Source organism: Oncorhynchus keta, unplaced genomic scaffold, assembly GCF_023373465.1.
Source record: "Oncorhynchus keta strain PuntledgeMale-10-30-2019 unplaced genomic scaffold, Oket_V2 Un_scaffold_1315_pilon_pilon, whole genome shotgun sequence".
NCBI lineage: Eukaryota > Metazoa > Chordata > Actinopteri > Salmoniformes > Salmonidae > Oncorhynchus > Oncorhynchus keta.
Window position 1 is genome coordinate 715,592 of NW_026290769.1, and position 21,999 is coordinate 737,590.

General features: G+C 47.9%; 1 protein-coding gene across 1 annotated transcript in view; it reads left to right on the top strand.

Moving 5' to 3' along the window:
- The window catches only part of LOC118383326 (histone-lysine N-methyltransferase ASH1L-like), a 53,809-nt gene that overhangs the window by 28,454 nt on the left and 3,356 nt on the right, over nt 1-21,999 (top strand). Inside the window, exons 4-11 of the mRNA XM_052513579.1 lie at nt 1,582-1,900; nt 2,212-2,385; nt 2,985-3,076; nt 16,816-16,889; nt 17,067-17,112; nt 17,357-17,492; nt 17,603-17,766; nt 18,375-18,469. Of these exons, the coding sequence (XP_052369539.1) occupies nt 1,582-1,900; nt 2,212-2,385; nt 2,985-3,076; nt 16,816-16,889; nt 17,067-17,112; nt 17,357-17,492; nt 17,603-17,766; nt 18,375-18,469 (1,100 nt within the window). The remainder of the gene's footprint in view (nt 1-1,581; nt 1,901-2,211; nt 2,386-2,984; nt 3,077-16,815; nt 16,890-17,066; nt 17,113-17,356; nt 17,493-17,602; nt 17,767-18,374; nt 18,470-21,999) is intronic.

Below are 21,999 nucleotides of genomic sequence, written 5' to 3' on the forward strand. Positions count from 1 at the left end.
TACTGTACACTGCCTGGCTGGCTGGTCAACATACTATACTGTACACTGCCTGGCTGGCTGGTCAACATACTATACTGTACACTGCCTTCCTGGCTGGTCAACATACTATACTGTACACTGCCTGGCTGGCTGGTCAACATACTATACTCTACACTGCCTTCCTGGCTGGTCAACATACTATACTGTACACTGCCTGGCTGGCTGGTCAACATACTATACTCTACACTGCCTGCCTGGCTGGCCAACATACTATACTGTACACTGCCTGGCTGGCTGGTCAACATACTATACTGTACACTGCCTGGCTGGCTGGTCAACATACTGTACTCTACACTGCCTTCCTGGCTGGCCAACATACTGTACTCTACACTGCCTGCCTGGCTGGCCAACATACTATACTGTACACTGCCTGGCTGGCTGGTCAACATACTATACTGTACACTGCCTGGCTGGCTGGTCAACATACTATACTGTACACTGCCTGGCTGGCTGGTCAACATACTGTACTCTACACTGCCTTCCTGGCTGGTCAACATACTATACTGTACACTGCCTGGCTGGCTGGTCAACATACTATACTGTACACTGCCTGGCTGGCTGGTCAACATACTGTACTCTACACTGCCTTCCTGGCTGGCCAACATACTATACTGTACACTGCCTGGGTGGAAAAACCCTAGAAGGAAAGTCTGCTCAGTCAGTGTTAATGTTGGGTAATTTTGGAAATATGGGAAGAAAGGAGATACTTGAGGAGAAGTGACGGATAGAGGGATGGCGGGGGACTGATAGTGAGGGAGGATAGAGAGGGAGGGCAGAGGGAGGGAGGTAGAGCGTTGTTTTTGAGAGGGGAGGATGGATTTGGTTGGCATTCGCACATGATCTAACCAGACACATATGTGACTGAGCACACACACACACAGCCCACACACACATTCTAATGTATAATTTGTGTGTGTGGGTGTTTGCATGTGTGTGGGTGTTTGCGTGTGCAAGTGTATGTGTGTGTGTATACCAGAGGGGGCTTGTGGGAGGAGATATAGGTGGACGGGCTCTTTGTAATGCCTGGAATGGAATCAGTGGAATGGTACCAAACACAACAAATACATGGAAAGATTGACTCTGTTCCAATGATTCTATTCCAGCCACTACAATGAGCCCGTCCTCCTAAAGCTCATTCCACCAGCCTCCTCTGGTGTGTGTGTGTGTGTGTGTGTGTGTGTGTGTGTGTGTGTGTGTGTGTGTGTGTGTGTGTGTGTGTGTGTGTGTGTGTGTGTGTGTGTGTGTGTGTGTGTGTGTGTGTGTGTGTGTGTGTGTGTGTGTGTGCGTGCGTGCGTGCGCTTGACTGCTTGTTGTTAGTATATGATTTGAGGGGAATACCAGGCAGCAGTGCAAAGGAAGTGTAGAGTCACCCCATCTGCTGCTGTTTCAGTTACTGATACATATACACCTCTCCTCTCTCTCTCTTCCCCTCTCTTTATTTCCCAATCATTCCCTTTCTCCTCCCTCTGTCTCCCACCTCTCTCTCATCTCTCTCTCTCTCGCTCCCTGTCCTTGCGCCAATGACTTCTCTCTGGACTCAAGACCCACACTATGACCTGAGCAGAAGGCAACTGAAGTGGCTGAGAAACGGTCAAAGTTTTGGGGCTAAGAGAGGGCCTGGACGACCCAGGAAGAACCCTCTAGCCTCCCCTTTGGTCTCCCCCTTCCTCTCTCCTACAAGCCAACCAAACCCTCCAACTGAGACGGACGACCAGAACAGAGACAGAAACAGAGGAAGAGGAGGAGGAGGAGATTCAGTACAAGATGTGATTGAAGCTGTGATTCAGAGCCAGAGGAGGAGAAGACGGAAGAGGAGGCACATTGAGAAAGAGGAGGTTGAGCATCCATCCTGTCTCCAAAGGTAAACCGTCAGAACTCACCCTTATCCCAACTGACCCAGCGAGTGCCCTCGCAGATGGTCGCAAAGTTTAACGCAACAACATTTCACTCCCACAGCGATCAAAACGTTACTGAGAAAGTCTAGAAAATGCATGCTATTTTACATACCCTGCAACTAGCTGCTAGATGTGCCCTGAAGACTTAATAATTCACACAGACAACGTATATTAACACATGGTTGACAGCACTGTGTGCTAAGCCAGTGCCCTTTCTCTCTCTTTTTCTTTCTCTCTATCCTATCTCTCGCTCTCTCACTTTATTCCTTCCTCTTAGTTCTGGTGAAGGTGAGCTAGTCACCCACACCCCCTCCATATGCACAGGCCAATCAGAGCTAACCCAAACTCCATGCCTAACCCCGGCCAGCCAATCAGATAAGGGAGCTGACCAGCTGCCTTGGAAGAGGTTTCAGAGGGCGGGGCTCTACTCAGATGACTACAAAACTACAGAGTGAGTTATCATGCACCCGTTCATACAAACTAACTTCACATACTCTGAATTGATTTCACAAATGGTTTGTATTCTTTATTTATTTATTTTAATTTTTTAACCCCCTTTTTCTCCCCAATTTCATAGTAACCAATTGTTAGTAATTACTATCTTGTCTCATCGCTACAACTCCCGTACGGGCTCGGGAGTGACGAAGGTTGAAAGTCATGCGTTCTCCGAAACACAACCCAGCCTAGCCGCACTGCTTCTTAACGCAGCGCACATCCAACCCGGAAGCCAGCCGCACCAATGTGTTGGAGGAAACACCGTGCACCTTGGTTAGCGCGCACTGCGCCCGGTCCGCCACAGGAGTCGCTGGTGCGCGATGAGACAAGGATATCCCTACCGGCCAAGCCCTCCCTAACCCGGACGACGCTAGGCCAATTGTGCGTCGCCCCACAGACCTCCCAGTCGCGGCCGGCTGCGCCTGGGCGCGAACCCAGAGTCTCTGGTGGCACAGCTAGCGCTGCGATGCAGTGCCCGAGACCACTGCGCCACCCGGGAGGCCTAAATGGTGTGTATTCTATTAATTCCATTGTGTAAATGTGTCTCTTCCCCAGTCCCTCCTCTCAGAACCAGCTGAACAGAGAGAGACTGGAATATACACCAGGACAACAAGACTACAGCCTCCTGCCTGCTCCCATACATGTTGGTGAGTGAGTTTTTATTTAAAAGAAATTGATTTCACCTTTATTTAAACAGGTATGCCAGTTGAGAACAAGTTCTCATTTACAACTGTGACCTGGCCAAGATTAAGCAAAGCAGTGCAACACAGACAACAACACAGAGTTACACATGGAATAAACAAACGTACAGTCTCTCCAAGATGGCGTAGCAGTCGAACGTCTTGTCGTGTCGTGTCCCTTGTATATATTGTTTTTTATATTTTTTAAACATATTTTTCTTCGCATATCTTTTAAAACATTTTGTTAAACCTCAACTTCTAAATACTCTCCTGCAACCCGCCTCACCCAATGTAGCTATTTTCTTCTAAAGTACTTATATCTACTTTGGATCCGAAACCCCTCAACTGAAGCTAGCCAGCTAACTACCAGCTAGCTACCAGCTATCAGTCAGCAAACCATTGCTAGCGGTCATCAGCTAACCTTTAGCTCGGAAAGCTCTCGCCAGTTCGAACAACACGACTCTAACCAGAGCATAACGGACCTATTATTTTTTATCTCCGGATTCCCACCGGATTCCCACCGCAAACGGAACATTTTCAGCTGGATTCTTCACAACTAGCGATCTAGCTAACCGCAACCCCGGATGATTACTCCTGGCTAGCGTTTCCACCCACTTAGCTTGAAGCTAGCCCGGCCAGAGCTCCTGTGCTACCACCGAAGCATACCCCTGGGCTACAATATCCGGACCCTCGACCGGTCTATCGATGTCACCGCATGAAGAGGAATAAACAGACTCACCCCATCGCGACGTCCTTGCTTGCTAATTCGGCCTGCTAGCTGGTTTAGCCCCGGTCCGCTAACTGCTACCTTGTTTAGCCCTGGCCTACTAACTGTTAGCTTGTTAGCACAGGCCTGCTAACCGTCTGAATTGTCGCGTCCCAAACACTCACTGGACCCATATTTACTTTCCCTTTTCGATTTTTTATTTGTTTATACCTTCCGGTAACCTGCCTCACCCAATGTGATACAGAATCGCCATTATTTTTAATTTTTAGAACACACTCAAGAACCTCCAGAAGCTAACCAGCTAACTAGCTACAAGCTATTTAGTCATTGTTAGCCACTGCTAACTGTTTTTTTAACCTGGATAACCCTCGCCAGTCCAGCTTCCCTGCCCCATCTACCGCTGCCCCCCTGGACACTGATCACTTGGCTACATAGCTGATGCGTGCTAGACTGTCCATTAACCTGTTACTCCTACCCCCTACTTTTTCGAACATTCTGTTAAAAACCGCGCAACATTTCAGCGCCCTGCTACTCATGCCAGGAATATAGTATATGCATATGATTAGTATGTGTGGATAGAAAACAATCAGACGTTTATAAAACTGGTTATATCACGGCTGTGACTATAACAGAACGTGCGTTTCATCGAAAAGCGCAGGAAAATCTGATCACTGAAAATGGGAAAATATATCCATGCGCCACTAGAACCCATTGTTGAATGTGATCCACATTAAATGGGGCCGAGGTTGCAATACCTACAGCTTCCACACGATGTCAACAGTCTTGTCATTTGCCTACGATTTGTTTATTGGTCTAACGGACACAAGGTAGCGCCTTTCTTCCGGTTTCCGACCGGATATTTTAGTGAGATTTACCCGGACATTATTTCCAGACGTACAGCTATAGAATATACATCGCCTCGTGATCAATTTGATCGCTTATTAACGTTTACTAATACCTAAAGTTGCGTTACAAAAGTATTTTGAAGTGTTTTGTGAAAGTTTATCGTCAACTTTTTTAATTTAAAAAAATGACGTTACATTATAAAACGCTATTTTTTTCCTTGATCACACAGACTTCATAGATCGATATCTAGTCTATATATTTAATCGAAAAAAAGACCCAATAGTGATGTTTATGGGACATCTAGGAGTGCCAACAAAGAAGATGGTCAATGGTAATGAATGTTTTATATTTTATTTGTGCGTTTTGTGTAGCGCCGACTATGCTAATTATTTTGTTTACGTCCCCTGCGGGTCTTTTGGGGTGTTACATGCTATCAGATAATAGCTTCTCATGCTTTCGCCGAAAAGCATTTTAAAAATCTGACTTGTTGCCTGGATTCACAACGAGTGTAGCTTTAATTCAGTACCCTGCATGTGTATTTTAATGAACGCTTGAGTTTTAACGAGTGCTATTAGCATTTAGCGTAGCGCATTTGCATTTCCAGATGTCTAGATGGGACGCCTGCGTGTCGGGTAGGAGCAAGAGGTTAATCACGGTACTCCATTCTGCTTGTTTATGTTTTATCTGTCGGCCCCAGCCGCACTCAGGCTCTGTGTGTAGTTAATCCGACCCCCCCTGCCTAGCCTACGCCATTTTACCTGCTGTTGTTGTGCTAGCTGATTAGCTGTTGTTGTCTCACCTACTGTTTTAGCTACTGTTTTAGCGAGCTCTCCCAATTCAACACCTGTGATAACTGTATGTCTCTCTCAAATGTCAATATGCCTTGTATACTGTTGTTCAGGTTAGTTATCATTGTTTTAGTTTACAATGGAGCCCCTAGATCCACTCTTCATACCCCTGATACCTCCTTTGTCCCACCTCCCACACATGCGGTGACCTCACCCATTACAACCAGCATGTCCAGAGATACAACCTCTCTCATCATCACCCAGTGCCTGGGCTTACCTCCGCTGTACCCGCACCCACCATACCCCTGTCTGCGCATTATGCCCTGAATATATTCTACCATGCCCAGAAATCTGCTCCTTTCATTCTCTGTCCCCAACGCTCTAGGCGACCAGTTTTGATAGCCTTTAGCCGCACCCTCATACTACTCCTCCTCTGTTCCGCGGGTGATGTGGGGGTAAACCCAGGCCTTGCATGTCCCCAGGCACCCTCATTTGTTGACTTCTGTGATCGAAAAAGCCTTGGTTTCATGCATGTCAACATCAGAAGCCTCCTCCCTAAGTTTGTTTTACTCACTGCTTTAGCACACTCTGCTAACCCTGATGTCCTTGCCGTGTCTGAATCCTGGCTCAGGAAGGCCACCAAAAATTCTGAGATTTCCATACCCAACTATAACATCTTCCGTCAAGATAGAACTGCCAAAGGGGGAGGAGTTGCAGTCTACTGCAGAGATAGCCTGCAAAGTAATGTCATACTTTCCAGGTCCATACCCAAACAGTTCGAACTACTAATCTTGAAAATGACTCTCCCCAGAAATAAGTCTCTCACTGTTGCCGCCTGCTACCGACCCCCTCAGCACCCAGCTGTGCCCTGGACACCATTTGTGAATTGATTGCCCCCCATCTAGCTTCAGAGTTTGTTCTGTTAGGTGACCTAAACTGGGATATGCTTAACCCCGGCAGTCCTACAATCTAAGCTAGATGCCCTCAATCTCACACAAATCATCAAGGAACCCACCAGGTACAACCCTAAATCTGTAAACAAGGGCACCCTCATAGACGTCATCCTGACCAACTGGCCCTCCAAATACATCTCCGCTGTCTTCAACCAGGATCTCAGCGATCACTGCCTCATTGCCTGTATCCGCTACGGAGCCGCAGTCAAACGACCACCCCTCATCACTGTCAAACGCTCCCTAAAACACGTCTGTGAGCAGGCCTTTCTAATCGACCTGGCCCGGGTATCCTGGAAGGACATTGACCTCATCCCGTCAGTTGAGGATGCCTGGTCATTCTTTAAAAGTAACTTCCTCATCATTTTAGATAAGCATGCGCCGTTCAAAAAATGCAGAACTAAGAACAGATATAGCCCTTGGTTCACTCCAGACCTGACTGCCCTCGACCAGCACAAAAACATCCTGTGGCGGACTGCAATAGCATCGAACAGTCCCCGCGATATGTAACTGTTCAGGGAAGTCACGCAGTCAGTCAGGAAAGCTAAGGCCAGCTTCTTCAGGCAGAAGTTTGCATCCTGTAGCTCCAACTCCAAAATGTTCTGGGACAATGTGAAGTCCATAGAGAACAAGAGCACCTCCTCCCAGCTGCCCACTGCACTGAGGCTAGGTAACACGGTCACCACCGATAAATCCATGATTATCGAAAACTTCAACAAGCATTTCTCAATGGCTGGCCATGCCTTCCGCCTGGCTACTCCCCCCGCAGCTACTCGCCCAAGCCTCTCCAGGTTCTCCTTTACCCAAATCCAGATAGCAGATATTCTGAAAGAGCTGCAAAACCTGGACCCGTACAAATCAGCTGGACTTGACAATCTGGACCCTCTATTTCTGAAACTATCCGCCGCCATTGTCGCAACCCCTATTACCAGCCTGTTCAACCTCTCTTTCATATCGTCTGAGATCCCCAAGGACTGGAAAGCTGCCGCAGTCATCCCCCTCTTCAAAGGGGGAGACACCCTGGACCCAAACTGTTACAGACCTATATCCATCCTGCCCTGCCTATCTAAGGTCTTCGAAAGCCAAGTCAACAAACATTACTGTGCAGCCGTCTTCATCGACCTTGCCAAGGCTTTCGACTCGGTCAATCACCATATTCTTATCGGCAGACTCAGTAGCCTCGGTTTTTCAGATGACTGCCTTGCCTGGTTCACCAATTACTTTGCAGACAGAGTTCAGTGTGTCAAATCGGAGGGCATGCTGTCCGGTCCTCTGGAAGTCTCTATGAGGGTGCCACAGGGTTCAATCCTCGGGCCGACTCTTTTTTCTGTATATATCAATGATGTTGCTCTTGCTGCGGGCGATTCCCTGATCCACCTCTACGCAGACGACACCATTCTATATACTTCCGGCCCGTCCTTGGGCACTGTGCTATCTAACCTCCAAACGAGCTTCAATGCCATACAACACTCCTTCTGTGGCCTCCAACTGCTCTTAAACGCTAGTAAAACCAAATGCATGCTTTTCAACCGTTTGCTGCCTGCACCCGTACACCTGACCAGCATCGCCACCCTGGATGGTTCCAACCTTGAATATGTGGACATCTATAAGTACCTAGGTGTCTGGCTAGACTGTAAACTCTCCTTCCAGACTCATATCAAACATCTCCAATCGAAAATCAAATCAAGAGTCGGCTTTCTATTCCGCAACAAAGCCTCCTTCACTCACGCCGCCAAACTTACCCTAGCAAAACTGACTATCCTACCGATCCTCGACTTCGGCGATGTCATCTACAAAATTGTTTCCAACACTCTACTCAGCAAACTGGATGCAGTTTATCACTGTGCCATCCGTTTTGTCACTAAAGAACCTTATACCACCCACCACTGCAACTTGTACGCTCTAGTCGGCTGGCCCTCGCTACATATTCGTCGCCAGACCCACTGGCTCCAGGTCATCTACAAGTCCATGCTAGGTAAAGCTCTGCCTTATCTCAGTTCACTGGTCACGATGGCAACACCCATCCGTAGCACGCGCTCCAGCAGGTGTATCTCACTGATCATCCCTAAAGCCAACACCTCATTTGGCCGCCTTTCGTTCCAGTTCTCTGCTGCCTGTGACTGGAACGAATTGCAAAAATCGCTGAAGTTGGAGACTTTTATCTCCCTCAACAACTTCAAACATCTGCTATCTGAGCTGCTAACCGATCGCTGCAGCTGTACATAGTCTATCGGCAAATAGCCCACCCATTTTTACCTACCTCATCCCTATACTGTTTTTATTTATTTACTTTTCTGCTCTTTTGCACACCAATATCTCTACCTGTACATGACCATCTGATCATTTATCACTCCAGTGTTAATCTGCAAAATTGTAATTATTCGCCTACCTCATGCCTTTTGCACACAATGTATATAGACTCCACTTTTTTTTCTTCCTATTGTGTTATTGCTAGTGGAATTTCTAAATTCCTGAATGTTTTGTAGCCAAAACCAAATTCGCACTCATTCTAATTCATTAATGATTTGTAAGTTCATTAATTATGCATGAAGTAGCTTGAGACCAGTCTTAAAAGCCAAAGGTAACAGCGTTTATTTCAAGAGAGTACTGCCACATACACATATTTCCACAGGTTATAAACTGAAAATGACGTCAGCGTTTTCTAAACGTTCTATCTATTTCACAAGTAGAGAGGTCCTCTAGCTCTCGAGCCTTCGCGTTATCAGCACGAAGTCAAGGTCAGTCAGTATAAATCAGCATCCTAGACAGTCTGGAGATCGGCCGTTCCTGCCACCTGGAGATTGTACAAATGTATGAACTAAGGAACAGACCTTCATTGTTACTAAACTCCTGACTACATTATATACAATTGGGAATGGGAGCAAGAGAGAAAATACATATGTACAGTACATTATAGCATTTGGACTAGTCAATTCTGATTGGAATGTATACATAATTAGTCATTTCAACCTTAATTTCCTCTAACAGTTATTGACTTGTTAATTGTTTACTCCATGTGTAACTCTGTGTTGTCTGCTCACACTGCTATGCTTTATCTTGGCCAGGTCGCAGTTGCAAATGAGAACTTGTTCTCAACTAGCCTACCTGGTTAAATAAAGGTGAAATAAAAAAATAACACAATAGAAAAAAGTCTATATACAGTGTGTGCAAATGGCGTGAGGAGGTAAGGCAATAAATAGTAGTAGTAGCGAAGTAATTACAATTTAGCAAATGAACACTGGTGTGATAATGTGCAGATGATAATGTGCAAGTAGAAATACTGGTGTGCAAAAGAGCAAAAAAAGTAAATTAAAACAATATGGGGATGAGGTAGGTAGTTAGATGGGCTGTGTACAGCTGCAGCGATCAGTAAGCTGCTCAGATAGCTGATGTTTAAAGTTAGTGAGGGAGATTTGTCTCCAACTTCAGCGATTTTTGCAATTTGTTCCAGCCATTGGCAGCAGAGAACTGGAAGGAAAGGCGGCCAAAGGGGGTGTTGGCTTTGGGGATTACCAGTGAGATATACCGCGTTCTATGGGTGGGTGTTGTTAGGGTGACCACTGAGCTGAGATAAGGCAGAGCTTTACCTAGCATAGACTTATAGATGACCTGGAGCCAGTGGGTCTGGCGACGAATATGAAGCGAGGGCCAGCCGACAAGAGCATACAGGTCGCAGTGGTGGGTGGTATATGGGGCTTTGGTGACAAAACCGATGACACTGTGATAGACTGCAGCCAGTTTGCTGAGTAGAGTGTTGGAGGTTATTTTGTAAATGACATCCCCGAAGTCGAGGATCGGTAGGATAGTCAGTTTTACGAGTGTATGTTTGGCAGCGTGAGTAAAGGAGGCTTTGTTTTGCGAAATAGGAAGCTGATTGTGGATTTAATTTTGGATTTTTAAAATGTTTAATATGAGTCTGGAAGAAGAGTTTAGTCTAGCCAGACACCTAAGTATTTGTAGTTGTCCACATATTCTAAGTCAGAACCGTCCAGATTAGTGATGCGGGTGGGTGTGTGTAGCGATCGGTTGAAGAGCATTTAGTTTTACTAGCGTTTAAGAGCAGTTGGAGGTCACGGAAGGAGTGTTGTATGGCATTGAGGCTTGTCTGGGGGTTCAAAATCAAATCAAATCAAATTTTATTTGTCACATACACATGGTTAGCAGATGTTAATGCGAGTGTAGCGAAATGCTTGTGCTTCTAGTTCCGACAATGCAGTGATAACCAACAAGTAATCTAACTAACAATTCCAAAACTACTGTCTTATACACAGTGTAAGGGGATAAAGAATATGTACATAAGGATATATGAATGAGTGATGGTACAGAGCAGCATACAGTAGATGGTATCGAGTACAGTATATACATATGAGATGAGTATGTAGACAAAGTAAACAAAGTGGCATAGTTAAAGTGGCTAGTGATACATGTATTACATAAGGATGCAGTCGATGATGTAGAGTACAGTATATACGTATGCATATGAGATGAATAATGTAGGGTAAGTAACATTATATAAGGTAGCATTGTTTAAAGTGGCTAGTGATATATTTACATCATTTCCCATCAATTCCCATTATTAAAGTGGCTGGAGTTGGGTCAGTGTCAATGACAGTGTGTTGGCAGCAGCCACTCAATGTTAGTGGTGGCTGTTTAACAGTCTGATGGCCTTGAGATAGAAGCTGTTTTTCAGTCTCTCGGTCCCAGCTTTGATGCACCTGTACTGACCTCGCCTTCTGGATGATAGCGGGGTGAACAGGCAGTGGTTCGGGTGGTTGATGTCCTTGATGATCTTTATGGCCTTCCTGTAACATCGGGTGGTGTAGGTGTCCTGGAGGGCAGGTAGTTTGCCCCGGTGATGCGTTGTGCAGACCTCACTACCCTCTGGAGAGCCTTACGGTTGAGGGCGGAGCAGTTGCCGTACCAGGCGGTGATACAGCCCGCCAGGATGCTCTCGATTGTGCATCTGTAGAAGTTTGTGAGTGCTTTTGGTGACAAGCCGAATTTCTTCAGCCTCCTGAGGTTGAAGAGGCGCTGCTGCGCCTTCTTCACGACGCTGTCAGTGTGAGTGGACCAATTCAGTTTGTCTGTGATGTGTATGCCGAGGAACTTAAAACTTGCTACCCTCTCCACTACTGTTCCATCGATGTGGATAGGGGGGTGTTCCCTCTGCTGTTTCCTGAAGTCCACAATCATCTCCTTAGTTTTGTTGACGTTGAGTGCAAGGTTATTTTCCTGACACCACACTCCGAGGGCCCTCACCTCCTCCCTGTAGGCCGTCTCGTCGTTGTTGGTAATCAAGCCTACCACTGTTGTGTTGTCCGCAAACTTGATGATTGAGTTGGAGGCGTGCGTGGCCACGCAGTCGTGGGTGAACAGGGAGTACAGGAGAGGGCTCAGAACGCACCCTTGTGGGGCCCCCGTGTTGAGGATCAGCGGGGAGGAGATGTTGTTAACACAGTGTCCAAAGAAGAGCCAGATGTATACAGAATGGTGTCGTCTGCGTAGAGGTGGATCAAGGAAACACCCGCAGCAAGAGCGTCATCGTTGATATATACAGAGAAAAGAGTCGGCCCGAGAATTGAACCCTGTGGTACCCCCATAGAGATTGCCAGAGGTCCGGACAACAGGCCCTCCGATTTGACACACTGAACTCTATCTAAGAAGTAGTTGGTGAAACAGGCGGGGCAGTCATTTGAGAAACCAAGGCTGTTGAATCTGCCGATAAGAATGTGGTGATTGACAGAGTCGAAAGCCTTGGCCAGGTCGATGAATGCAGCTGCCCGGTACTGTTTTTTATCGATGCTGGTTATGATATTGTTTAGTACCTTGAGTGTGGCTGAGGTGCACCCATGACCAGCTCGGAAACCAGATTGCACAGCGGAGAAAGTACGGTGGGATTCGAAATGGTCAGTGATCTGTTTGTTAACTTGGCTTTCGAAGACTTTTGAAAGGCAGGGCAGGATGGATATAGGTCTGGCAGTTTGGCTCAAGAGTGTCATGGATATAGGTCTGGCAGTTTGGCTCTAGAGCAGTGGTCACCAAACTACGGCCCGCGGGCCGGATACGGCCCGTCAGCACATTTGGCCCGGCCCTCTGAACAATATCAGAGACGCTATCGAATTTTTTTCCTATTTGGCCTCCAGAAAAAAAATCCTAGGCTCGGCCCGAACCGGGAGTTGGAAAAAAAGGGGTCTCACCGCCCCGCTACGAGTCCACTGCCTAATTCACCAGCAAGCACTGTGCTGCAAAGTGTTGACGTGGGATTCTGTAATGAAGGTTGTGGTGTCGTGCATAAACTTCATCAGAGCAAAGGGACTTAAACACAGGCAGTTCCAAGAATTCCTGTCTGAACTGGAGTCTACGCACGGAGATGTGCTGTACTACACAGAGGTCCGATGGCTGAGCCGGGGCGTTTTGAGGCGTTTTTACGAGCTGCTACCCGAAATTAACGCATTTCTTCATTTAAAAGACAAAATGGTCCCAGAGCTGATCGACCCAGAATGGAAATGGCACCTCGCATTTTTAACAGACGTGACAGAAATACTTAACAGTCTTAACTAGCTTCAAGGCGAGGGGAAACTCATTTGCGACATGTATTCACACATAAAAGCATTTGAGGTTAAATTAGCGCTGCTTTTGGAACAAGTGAAAAAGCGCAACTTCGTCCATCTTCCTGCTACCCAAAACCTGTCGACAGAGAACCCAGCGGTCTCGTTCCCAGCTGAAAAGTGCGTGGAAGCACTGGAAATGCTGAAGGCGGAGTTCGGTGTGCGATTCAGTGAACTACATGTTCATGCAAAAGAAATCCGTCTTTTTCAGAACCCCTTTGTTGCCGACATTGATGAAGCCCAGCCTTCATATCAGTTTGAGTTGGCTGAGTTACAGAACTGTGATGTTCTGAAAGACGCATTCAAGCCCAACAGTCTCATTGACTTCTATGCCGCCCTCCCAAACGACACATATCCAAACATCAAAAAACACGCAATGAAAATGTCCACAGTTTTTGGCAGCACGTATATCTGCGAGAAAACCTTTTCTCGCATGAAACTGCTGAAAACCCCGATGAGATCAAGATTGACAGATGAACATTTGTATCAGTGCTTGAGACTGGCTGTAACTAGAATGGAACCTGATATTCAACTTCTCACCAGCCAGATGCAGGCCCACAGTTCACACTGATGAACATACATAGGTAAGCTCACTTTTCTGACTTGAATGAGTCATTCTGAGCATAAACAAATATAATCATAATAAAATCTACTGGGATAAAATCCATCTTTACAACCATACTGGTAGTGAAATGTATTGTGCTGTGTAGGTGCTGTATCACTTAGTTCAGTTTCTCAACCTGCTTCTTTTGTGGTTTTCACAGGGAAGTTGATGAGAGAGAGAGCTGCAAACAGCGGTGTCTACAAGCCTACTGGAACCTACAAAAGGATTATAAGGAAGGAACACAAGAACTTTAAGAGACTGCTCATATGTGTCAGAGAGATTCTGCTCTGACAACTGAGCTGAACTTTTATCTGTTAAGATTGTGCATGGCACGACAGAAAGTTAATGTTCCATGGCTTTTTTTTCTATGAAGAACCCAGAGAGAGTTATTTAGTTATTATTTATTTCCTGTTTTTTCTGTGAAGAACTCAGAGAGGGTTATTTAGTTATTATTTATTTCATTAATAGTGTTATTATTTGTTTCCTGACTTTTTTTCTGTAAAGAACCTGGAAAGGGTTATTTGGTTATGTGTGGCTTTCTGGAAAACAATACATTTTTTAAGCTCCCCTACGATCGTCACACTTTTTCTGTTACAAACTGACACCGGCCCCCCATCAGAGAAGGGAAAAGTTATGTGGCCCTCACAGGAAAAAGTTTGGGGACCCCTGCTCTAGAGTGTCACCCCCTTTGAAAAGGGGGATGACCGCGGCAGCTTCCCAATCTTTAGGAATCTCGGTCGATACGAAAGAGAGGTTGAACAGACTGGTAATAGGGGTTGCAAAAATGGCGGCAGATCATTTTAGAAAGAGAGGGTCCAGATTGTCTATCCCAGATGATTTATATGGGTCCAGGTTTTGCAGCTCTTTCAGAACATCTGCTATCTGGATTTGGGTGAAGGAGAAGCTGGGGAGGCTTGGGCAAGTAGCTGCAGGGCAAGTACAGTGGGGAGAACAAGTATTTGATACACTGACGATTTTGCAGGTTTTCCTACTTATAAAGCATGTAGAGGTCTGTAATGTTTTATCATAGGTACACTTCAACTGTGAGAGACGGAATCTAAAACAAAAATCCAGAAAATCACATTGTATGATTTTTAAGTAATTAATTTGCATTTTATTGCATGACATAAGTATTTGATACATCAGAAAAGCATAACTTAATATTTGGTACAGAAACCTTTGTTTGCAATTACAGAGATCATAAGTTTCCTGTAGTTCTTGACCAGGTTTGCACACACTGCAGCAGGGATTTTGGCCCACTCCTCCATACAGACCTTCTCCAGATCCTTCAGGTTTCGGGGCTGTTGCTGGGCAATACGGACTTTCAGCTCCCTCCAAAGATTTTCTATTGGGTTCAGGTCTGGTGACTGGCAAGGCCACTCCAGGACCTTGAGATGCTTCTTACGGAGCCACTCCTTAGTTTCCCTGGCTGTGTGTTTCGAGTCGTTGTCATGCTGGAAGACCCAGCCACGACCCATCTTCAATGCTCTTACTGAGGGAAGGAGGTTGTTGGCCAAGATCTCGTGATACATGGCCCCATCCATCCTCCCCTCAATACGGTGCAGTCGTCCTGTCCCCTGCAGAAAAGCATCCCCAAAGAATGATGTTTCCACCTCCATGCTTCACGGTTGGGATGGTTTTCTTGGGGTTGTACTCATCCTTCTTCTTCCTCCAAACACGGCGAGTGGAGTTTAGACCAAAAAGCTCTATTTTTGTCTCATCAGACCACAGGACCTTCTCCCATTCCTCCTCTGGATCTGGTCATTGGCAAACTTCAGACAGGCCTGGACATGCACTGGCTTGAGCAGGGGGACCTTGCGTGCTCTGCAGGATTTTAATCCATGACGGCGTAATGTGTTACTAATGGTTTTCTTTGAGACTGTGGTCCCAGCTCTCTTCAGGTCATTGACCAGGTCCTTCCATGTAGTTCTGGGCTGATCCCTCACCTTGCTCATGATCATTGATGCCCCACGAGGTGAGATCTTGCATGGAGCCCCAGACCGAGGGTGATTGACCGTCATCTTGAACTTCTTCCATTTTCTAATAATTGCGCCAACAGTTGTTGCCTTCTCACCAAGCTGCTTGCCTATTGCCCTGTAGCCCTTCCCAGCCTTGTGCAGGTCTACCATTTAATCCTGATGTCCTTACACAGCTCTCTCTCATACAATGTGATTTTCTGGATTTTTGTTTTAGATTCCGTCTCTCACAGTTGAAGTGTACCTATGATAAAAATTACAGACCTCTACATGCTTTGTAAGTAGGGAAACCTGCAAAATCGGCAGTGTATCAAATACTTGTTCTCCCCACTGTAGCTGCAGGGGGTGCGGAGCTGTTGGCCAGAGTTGGGGTAGCTAGGAGGAAAGCATGGCCAGCTGTAGAGAAATACTAATTGAAATGATCAATTATCATGGATTTATCGGTGGTGACAGTGTTTCCTAGCCTCATTGCAGTGGGCAGCCGGGAGGAAGTGCTCTTATTCTCCATGGACTTTACAGTGTCCCAAAACTACAGGATGCACATTTCTGTTGGAAAAATCAAGCCTTTGCTTTCCTAACTGACTGCGTGTATTGGTTTGTGACTTCCCTGAAAAGTTGCATATCGCAGGGACTATTCGATGCTAGTACAGTCCGCCACAGGATGTTTTTTTTCTGGTCAAGGGCAGTCAGGTCTGGAGTGAACCAAGGCTATATCTGTTCTTAGTTCTACATTTTTTGAAAGGTGCATGCTTATTTAAGATGGTGAGGAAATTACTTTTAAAGAACAACCAGGCATTCTCTACTGACGGGATGAGGTCAATATCCTTCCAGGATACCCGGCCAGGTCGATTAGAAAGGCCTGCTCGCAGAAGTGTTTTAGGGAGCGTTTGACAGTGATGAGGGTTGGTCGTTTGACTGTGGACCCATAGCGGATGCAGGCAATGAGGCAGTGAACGCTGAGATCCTGATTGAAAACAGCAAAGGTGTATTTGGAGGGCAAGTAGGTCAGGATAATATCTATGAGGGTGCCCATGTTTTTGGATTTAGGGTTGTACCTGATGGGTTCTTTGATGATTTGTGTGAGATTGAGGGCATCTAGCTTAGATTGTAGGACTGCCGGGGTGTTAAGCATATCCCAGTTTATGTCACCTAACAGAACGAAGTGTGTGTGTGTGTCAGGTTTTTAACACCCCCATTTCTCTCACAGGGAAGTACCTAAGAATGAGACGTATTGACTTTCAGTTGCCCTTTGATGTCATGTGGCTCTTCAGGCACAACCAGGTGTGTAATACACACACACACACACACACACACACACACACACACACACACACACACACACACACACACACACACACACACACACACACACACACACACACACACACACACACACACACACACACACACACAGAATAAACTCACTCACTTGAATGACCATGTCTCTGTGTGTTCCAGCTCCACAAAGAGCCAGATGTTCCTCAGACCAGAGAGATCTCATCCTGTGAGTACCCTAGTCACAGAGTACCCTAAAGTCAGAGATGGCTCCTGCATGTGCATACGGTGCATACCATACACAACGTTTATACTGTAGTGTGTACATCAATACTTGACTTCAACATGACTTACCACCCTACTTGGTTGGGGGGGGGACATCCCACTGTTGTAGTGACACGTTGAAAGTGTTCAGTCTGTGTGGAGGGGTCCATACCTAATTTTCTCTCTGTCTGTCTTTGTTTTCCTCCCAGACCAACCAAAAGAGAAGAGCCTGTCCAGTCACCAGACAGGGGTGTCCCTCCCTCCCTCTCCCCAGGAGGAGTGTCCCAGTCCCAGTAAGAAGCTGTTTCCCTACCTGGACATGGAGCCTATGACCACCAGTGACAGGTAAAGACAGAAGACAACCCGCCATGTCAATACACATGGACGTACAGACTAGTAGTTTGTGTGCATTTCTCAAAATAATGATCTTATTTATGTATTTGTTTGATTGTCAGGGTGTTCGTCCTGAAGCACCGCGTGTTCCTTTTGAGGAACTGGGAGAGGGTCAGAGACAGACAGATACGCCTGAGGAGGGGGAGAGAGGGGGAACGAGAGAAAGATGGGGGAGGAGTTTCCAGCTATGTAGCTACTGGGGACAACAACAGCCACATCATGTCAGGTCCATGAAGCAAGTGTGTGTGTTAGTTTAAGTTTTTGTAGGTGTGTGTGTGTGCTCGCACGCCTGTGTGTGTGCACCTGTGTGTCAGTGTGTTTTATTTGAAATGTGTTCATTTATAGTAGTATTGTACTGAGTGTATGTTTGTATGGACATAGATGTGTGTGTGTTCATCTCAGTGCTCAGTTTAGCTCTCTGTTTTACAGTATTTATTGAGCCATATCATATTCAGCATTACACACACAGCAGTTTTCCAACCACAGAAATAAGTGCTTTCCCATTTCTGTCATCTCTTCACTGCAGTCCAAGAACATCCAGCTAGGTTCAGCTTTCCCCATAAACTATCAACCAAAATGTATTTCCATCAAACAGTCTCCAGCAAAGAACATATATATATATATATATATATATATACATACATACATACATACATACATACATACATACATACATACATACATACATACATACATACATACATACATACACACACACACACACACACACACACACACACACACACACACACACACACACACACACACACACACACACACACACACACACACAATACCATCCATGGGCACTAAGGTTCTTTCCTCTCTCTCTAGGTCGACAAATGGCGGTGAAGAAGAATGTTGTGTGGACTAGTGAGCCGCTTCGTGATCCCCAGTGCCCCCATAACCCCCTCAGAACCACGCCCCAGGTGAGTGCTCTCCTCTGAGTGCTCTCCTCTGAGTGCTCTCCTCTGAGTGCTCTCCTCTGAGTGCTCTCCTCTGAGTGCTCTCCTCTGAGTGTTCCCCTCTGAGTGTTCCCCTCTGACTGTTCCCCTCTGACTGTTCCCCTCTGAGTGCTCCCCTCTGAGTGCTCTCCTCTGAGTGATCTCCTCTGAGTGTTCCCCTCTGAGTGTTCCCCTCTGAGTGCTCTCCTCTGAGTGCTCCCCTCTGAGTGCTCTCCTCTGAGTGTTCCCCTCTGAGTGCTCCCCTCTGAGTGCTCTCCTCTGAGTGTTCCCCTCTGAGTGCTCCCCTCTGAGTGTTCCCCTCTGAGTGCTCCCCTCTGAGTGCTCTCCTCTGAGTGCTCTCCTCTGAGTGTTCCCCTCTGAGTGCTCCCCTCTGAGTGCTCTCCTCTGAGTGTTCCCCTCTGAGTGCTCTCCTCTGAGTGTTCCCCTCTGAGTGCTCTCCTCTGAGTGCTCTCCTCTGAGTGCTCTCCTCTGAGTGTTCCCCTCTGAGTGCTCCCCTCTGAGTGCTCTCCTCTGAGTGCTCCCCTCTGAGTGCTCTCCTCTGAGTGCTCCCCTCTGACTGTTCCCCTCTGAGTGCTCCCCTCTGAGTGTTCCCCTCTGAGTGCTCCCCTCTGAGTGCTCCCCTCTGAATGCTCTCCTCTGAGTGCTCTCCTCTGAGTGCTCTCCTCTGAGTGCTCTCCTCTGAGTGCTCCCCTCTGAGTGCTCTCCTCTGAGTGCTCTCCTCTGAGTGTTCCCCTCTGAGTGCTCTCCTCTGACTGTTCCCCTCTGAGTGATCCCCTCTGAGTGCTCTCCTCTGAGTGCTCTCCTCTGAGTGCTCCCCTCTGAGTGCTCTCCTCTGAGTGCTCCCCTCTGACTGTTCCCCTCTGAGTGCTCCCCTCGGAGTGCTCTCCTCTGACTGTTCCCCTCTGACTGTTCCCCTCTGAGTGCTCCCCTCTGAGTGCTCCCCTCTGAGTGCTCCCCTCTGAGTGCTCCCCTCTGAGTGCTCTCCTCTGAGTGTTCCCCTCTGAGTGCTCCCCTCTGAGTGTTCCCCTCTGAGTGCTCTCCTCTGAGTGCTCTCCTCTGAGTGTTCCCCTCTGACTGTTCCCCTCTGACTGTTCCCCTCTGAGTGCTCTCCTCTGAGTGTTCCCCTCTGAGTGCTCTCCTCTGAGTGTTCCCCTCTGAGTGCTCTCCTCTGAGTGTTCCCCTCTGAGTGCTCTCCTCTGAGTGTTCTCCTCTGAGTGTTCCCCTCTGACTGTTCCCCTCTGACTGTTCCCCTCTGAGTGCTCTCCTCTGAGTGTTCCCCTCTGAGTGCTCTCCTCTGAGTGCTCTCCTCTGAGTGTTCCCCTCTGAGTGCTCTCCTCTGAGTGTTCCCCTCTGAGTGCTCTCCTCTGAGTGTTCCCCTCTGAGTGCTCTCCTCTGAGTGTTCCCCTCTGACTGTTCCCCTCTGACTGTTCCCCTCTGAGTGTTCCCCTCTGAGTGTTCCCCTCTGAGTGCTCTCCTCTGAGTGCTCCCCTCTGAGTGCTCTCCTCTGAGTGCTCCCCTCTGAGTGCTCCCCTCTGAGTGCTCTCCTCTGAGTGCTCCCCTCTGAGTGCTCTCCTCTGAGTGCTCCCCTCTGAGTGCTCTCCTCTGAGTGCTCCCCTCTGAGTGCTCCCCTCTGAGTGCTCCCCTCTGAGTGCTCTCCTCTGAGTGCTCCCCTCTGAGTGCTCTCCTCTGAGTGCTCCCCTCTGAGTGCTCTCCTCTGAGTGCTCCCCTCTGAGTGCTCTCCTCTGAGTGCTCCCCTCTGAGTGCTCTCCTCTGAGTGCTCCCCTCTGAGTGCTCCCCTCTGAGTGCTCTCCTCTGAGTGCTCCCCTCTGAGTGCTCTCCTCTGAGTGCTCCCCTCTGAGTGCTCTCCTCTGACTGTTCCCCTCTGAGTGTTCCCCTCTGAGTGCTCTCCTCTGAGTGTTCCCCTCTGAGTGTTCCCCTCTGAGTGCTCTCCTCTGAGTGTTCCCCTCTGAGTGTTCCCCTCTGAGTGTTCCCCTCTGAGTGCTCTCCTCTGAGTGCTCCCCTCTGAGTGCTCTCCTCTGACTGTTCCCCTCTGAGTGTTCCCCTCTGAGTGCTCTCCTCTGAGTGTTCCCCTCTGAGTGTTCCCCTCTGAGTGTTCCCCTCTGAGTGCTCTCCTCTGAGTGCTCCCCTCTGAGTGCTCTCCTCTGACTGTTCCCCTCTGAGTGCTCTCCTCTGAGTGTTCCCCTCTGAGTGTTCCCCTCTGAGTGTTCCCCTCTGAGTGCTCTCCTCTGAGTGTTCCCCTCTGAGTGTTCCCCTCTGAGTGTTCCCCTCTGAGTGCTCTCCTCTGACTGTTCCCCTCTGAGTGCTCTCCTCTGAGTGTTCCCCTCTGAGTGTTCCCCTCTGAGTGTTCCCCTCTGAGTGCTCTCCTCTGAGTGTTCCCCTCTGAGTGTTCCCCTCTGAGTGCTCTCCTCTGAGTGTTCCCCTCTGAGTGTTCCCCTCTGAGTGTTCCCCTCTGAGTGCTCTCCTCTGAGTGCTCTCCTCTGAGTGCTCTCCTCTGAGTGTTCCCCTCTGAGTGCTCTCCTCTGAGTGTTCCCCTCTGAGTGCTCTCCTCTGAGTGTTCCCCTCTGAGTGTTCCCCTCTGAGTGCTCTCCTCTGAGTGTTCTCCTCTGAGTGTTCTCCTCTGAGTGTTCTCCTCTGAGTGTTCTCCTCTGAGTGTTCTCCTCTGAGTGTTCTCCTCTGAGTGCTCTCCTCTGAGTGCTCTCCTCTGAGTGTTCTCCTCTGAGTGTTCTCCTCTGAGTGTTCTCCTCTGAGTGCTCTCCTCTGAGTGTTCTCCTCTGAGTGTTCTCCTCTGAGTGTTCTCCTCTGAGTGTTCTCCTCTGAGTGCTCTCCTCTGAGTGTTCTCCTCTGAGTGTTCCCCTCTGAGTGTTCCCCTCTGAGTGCTCTCCTCTGAGTGTTCTCCTCTGAGTGTTCTCCTCTGAGTGTTCTCCTCTGAGTGTTCTCCTCTGAGTGTTCCCCTCTGAGTGCTCTCCTCTGAGTGTTCTCCTCTGAGTGTTCTCCTCTGAGTGTTCTCCTCTGAGTGTTCTCCTCTGAGTGTTCTCCTCTGAGTGTTCCCCTCTGAGTGCTCTCCTCTGAGTGTTCCCCTCTGAGTGTTCCCCTCTGAGTGCTCTCCTCTGAGTGTTCTCCTCTGAGTGTTCTCCTCTGAGTGTTCTCCTCTGAGTGTTCCCCTCTGAGTGTTCCCCTCTGAGTGCTCTCCTCTGAGTGTTCTCCTCTGAGTGTTCTCCTCTGAGTGTTCCCCTCTGAGTGCTCTCCTCTGAGTGTTCTCCTCTGAGTGTTCTCCTCTGAGTGTTCTCCTCTGAGTGTTCTCCTCTGAGTGTTCTCCTCTGAGTGTTCTCCTCTGAGTGTTCCCCTCTGAGTGCTCTCCTCTGAGTGCTCTCCTCTGAGTGCTCTCCTCTGAGTGTTCCCCTCTGAGTGCTCTCCTCTGAGTGTTCCCCTCTGAGTGCTCTCCTCTGAGTGTTCCCCTCTGAGTGTTTCTGAGT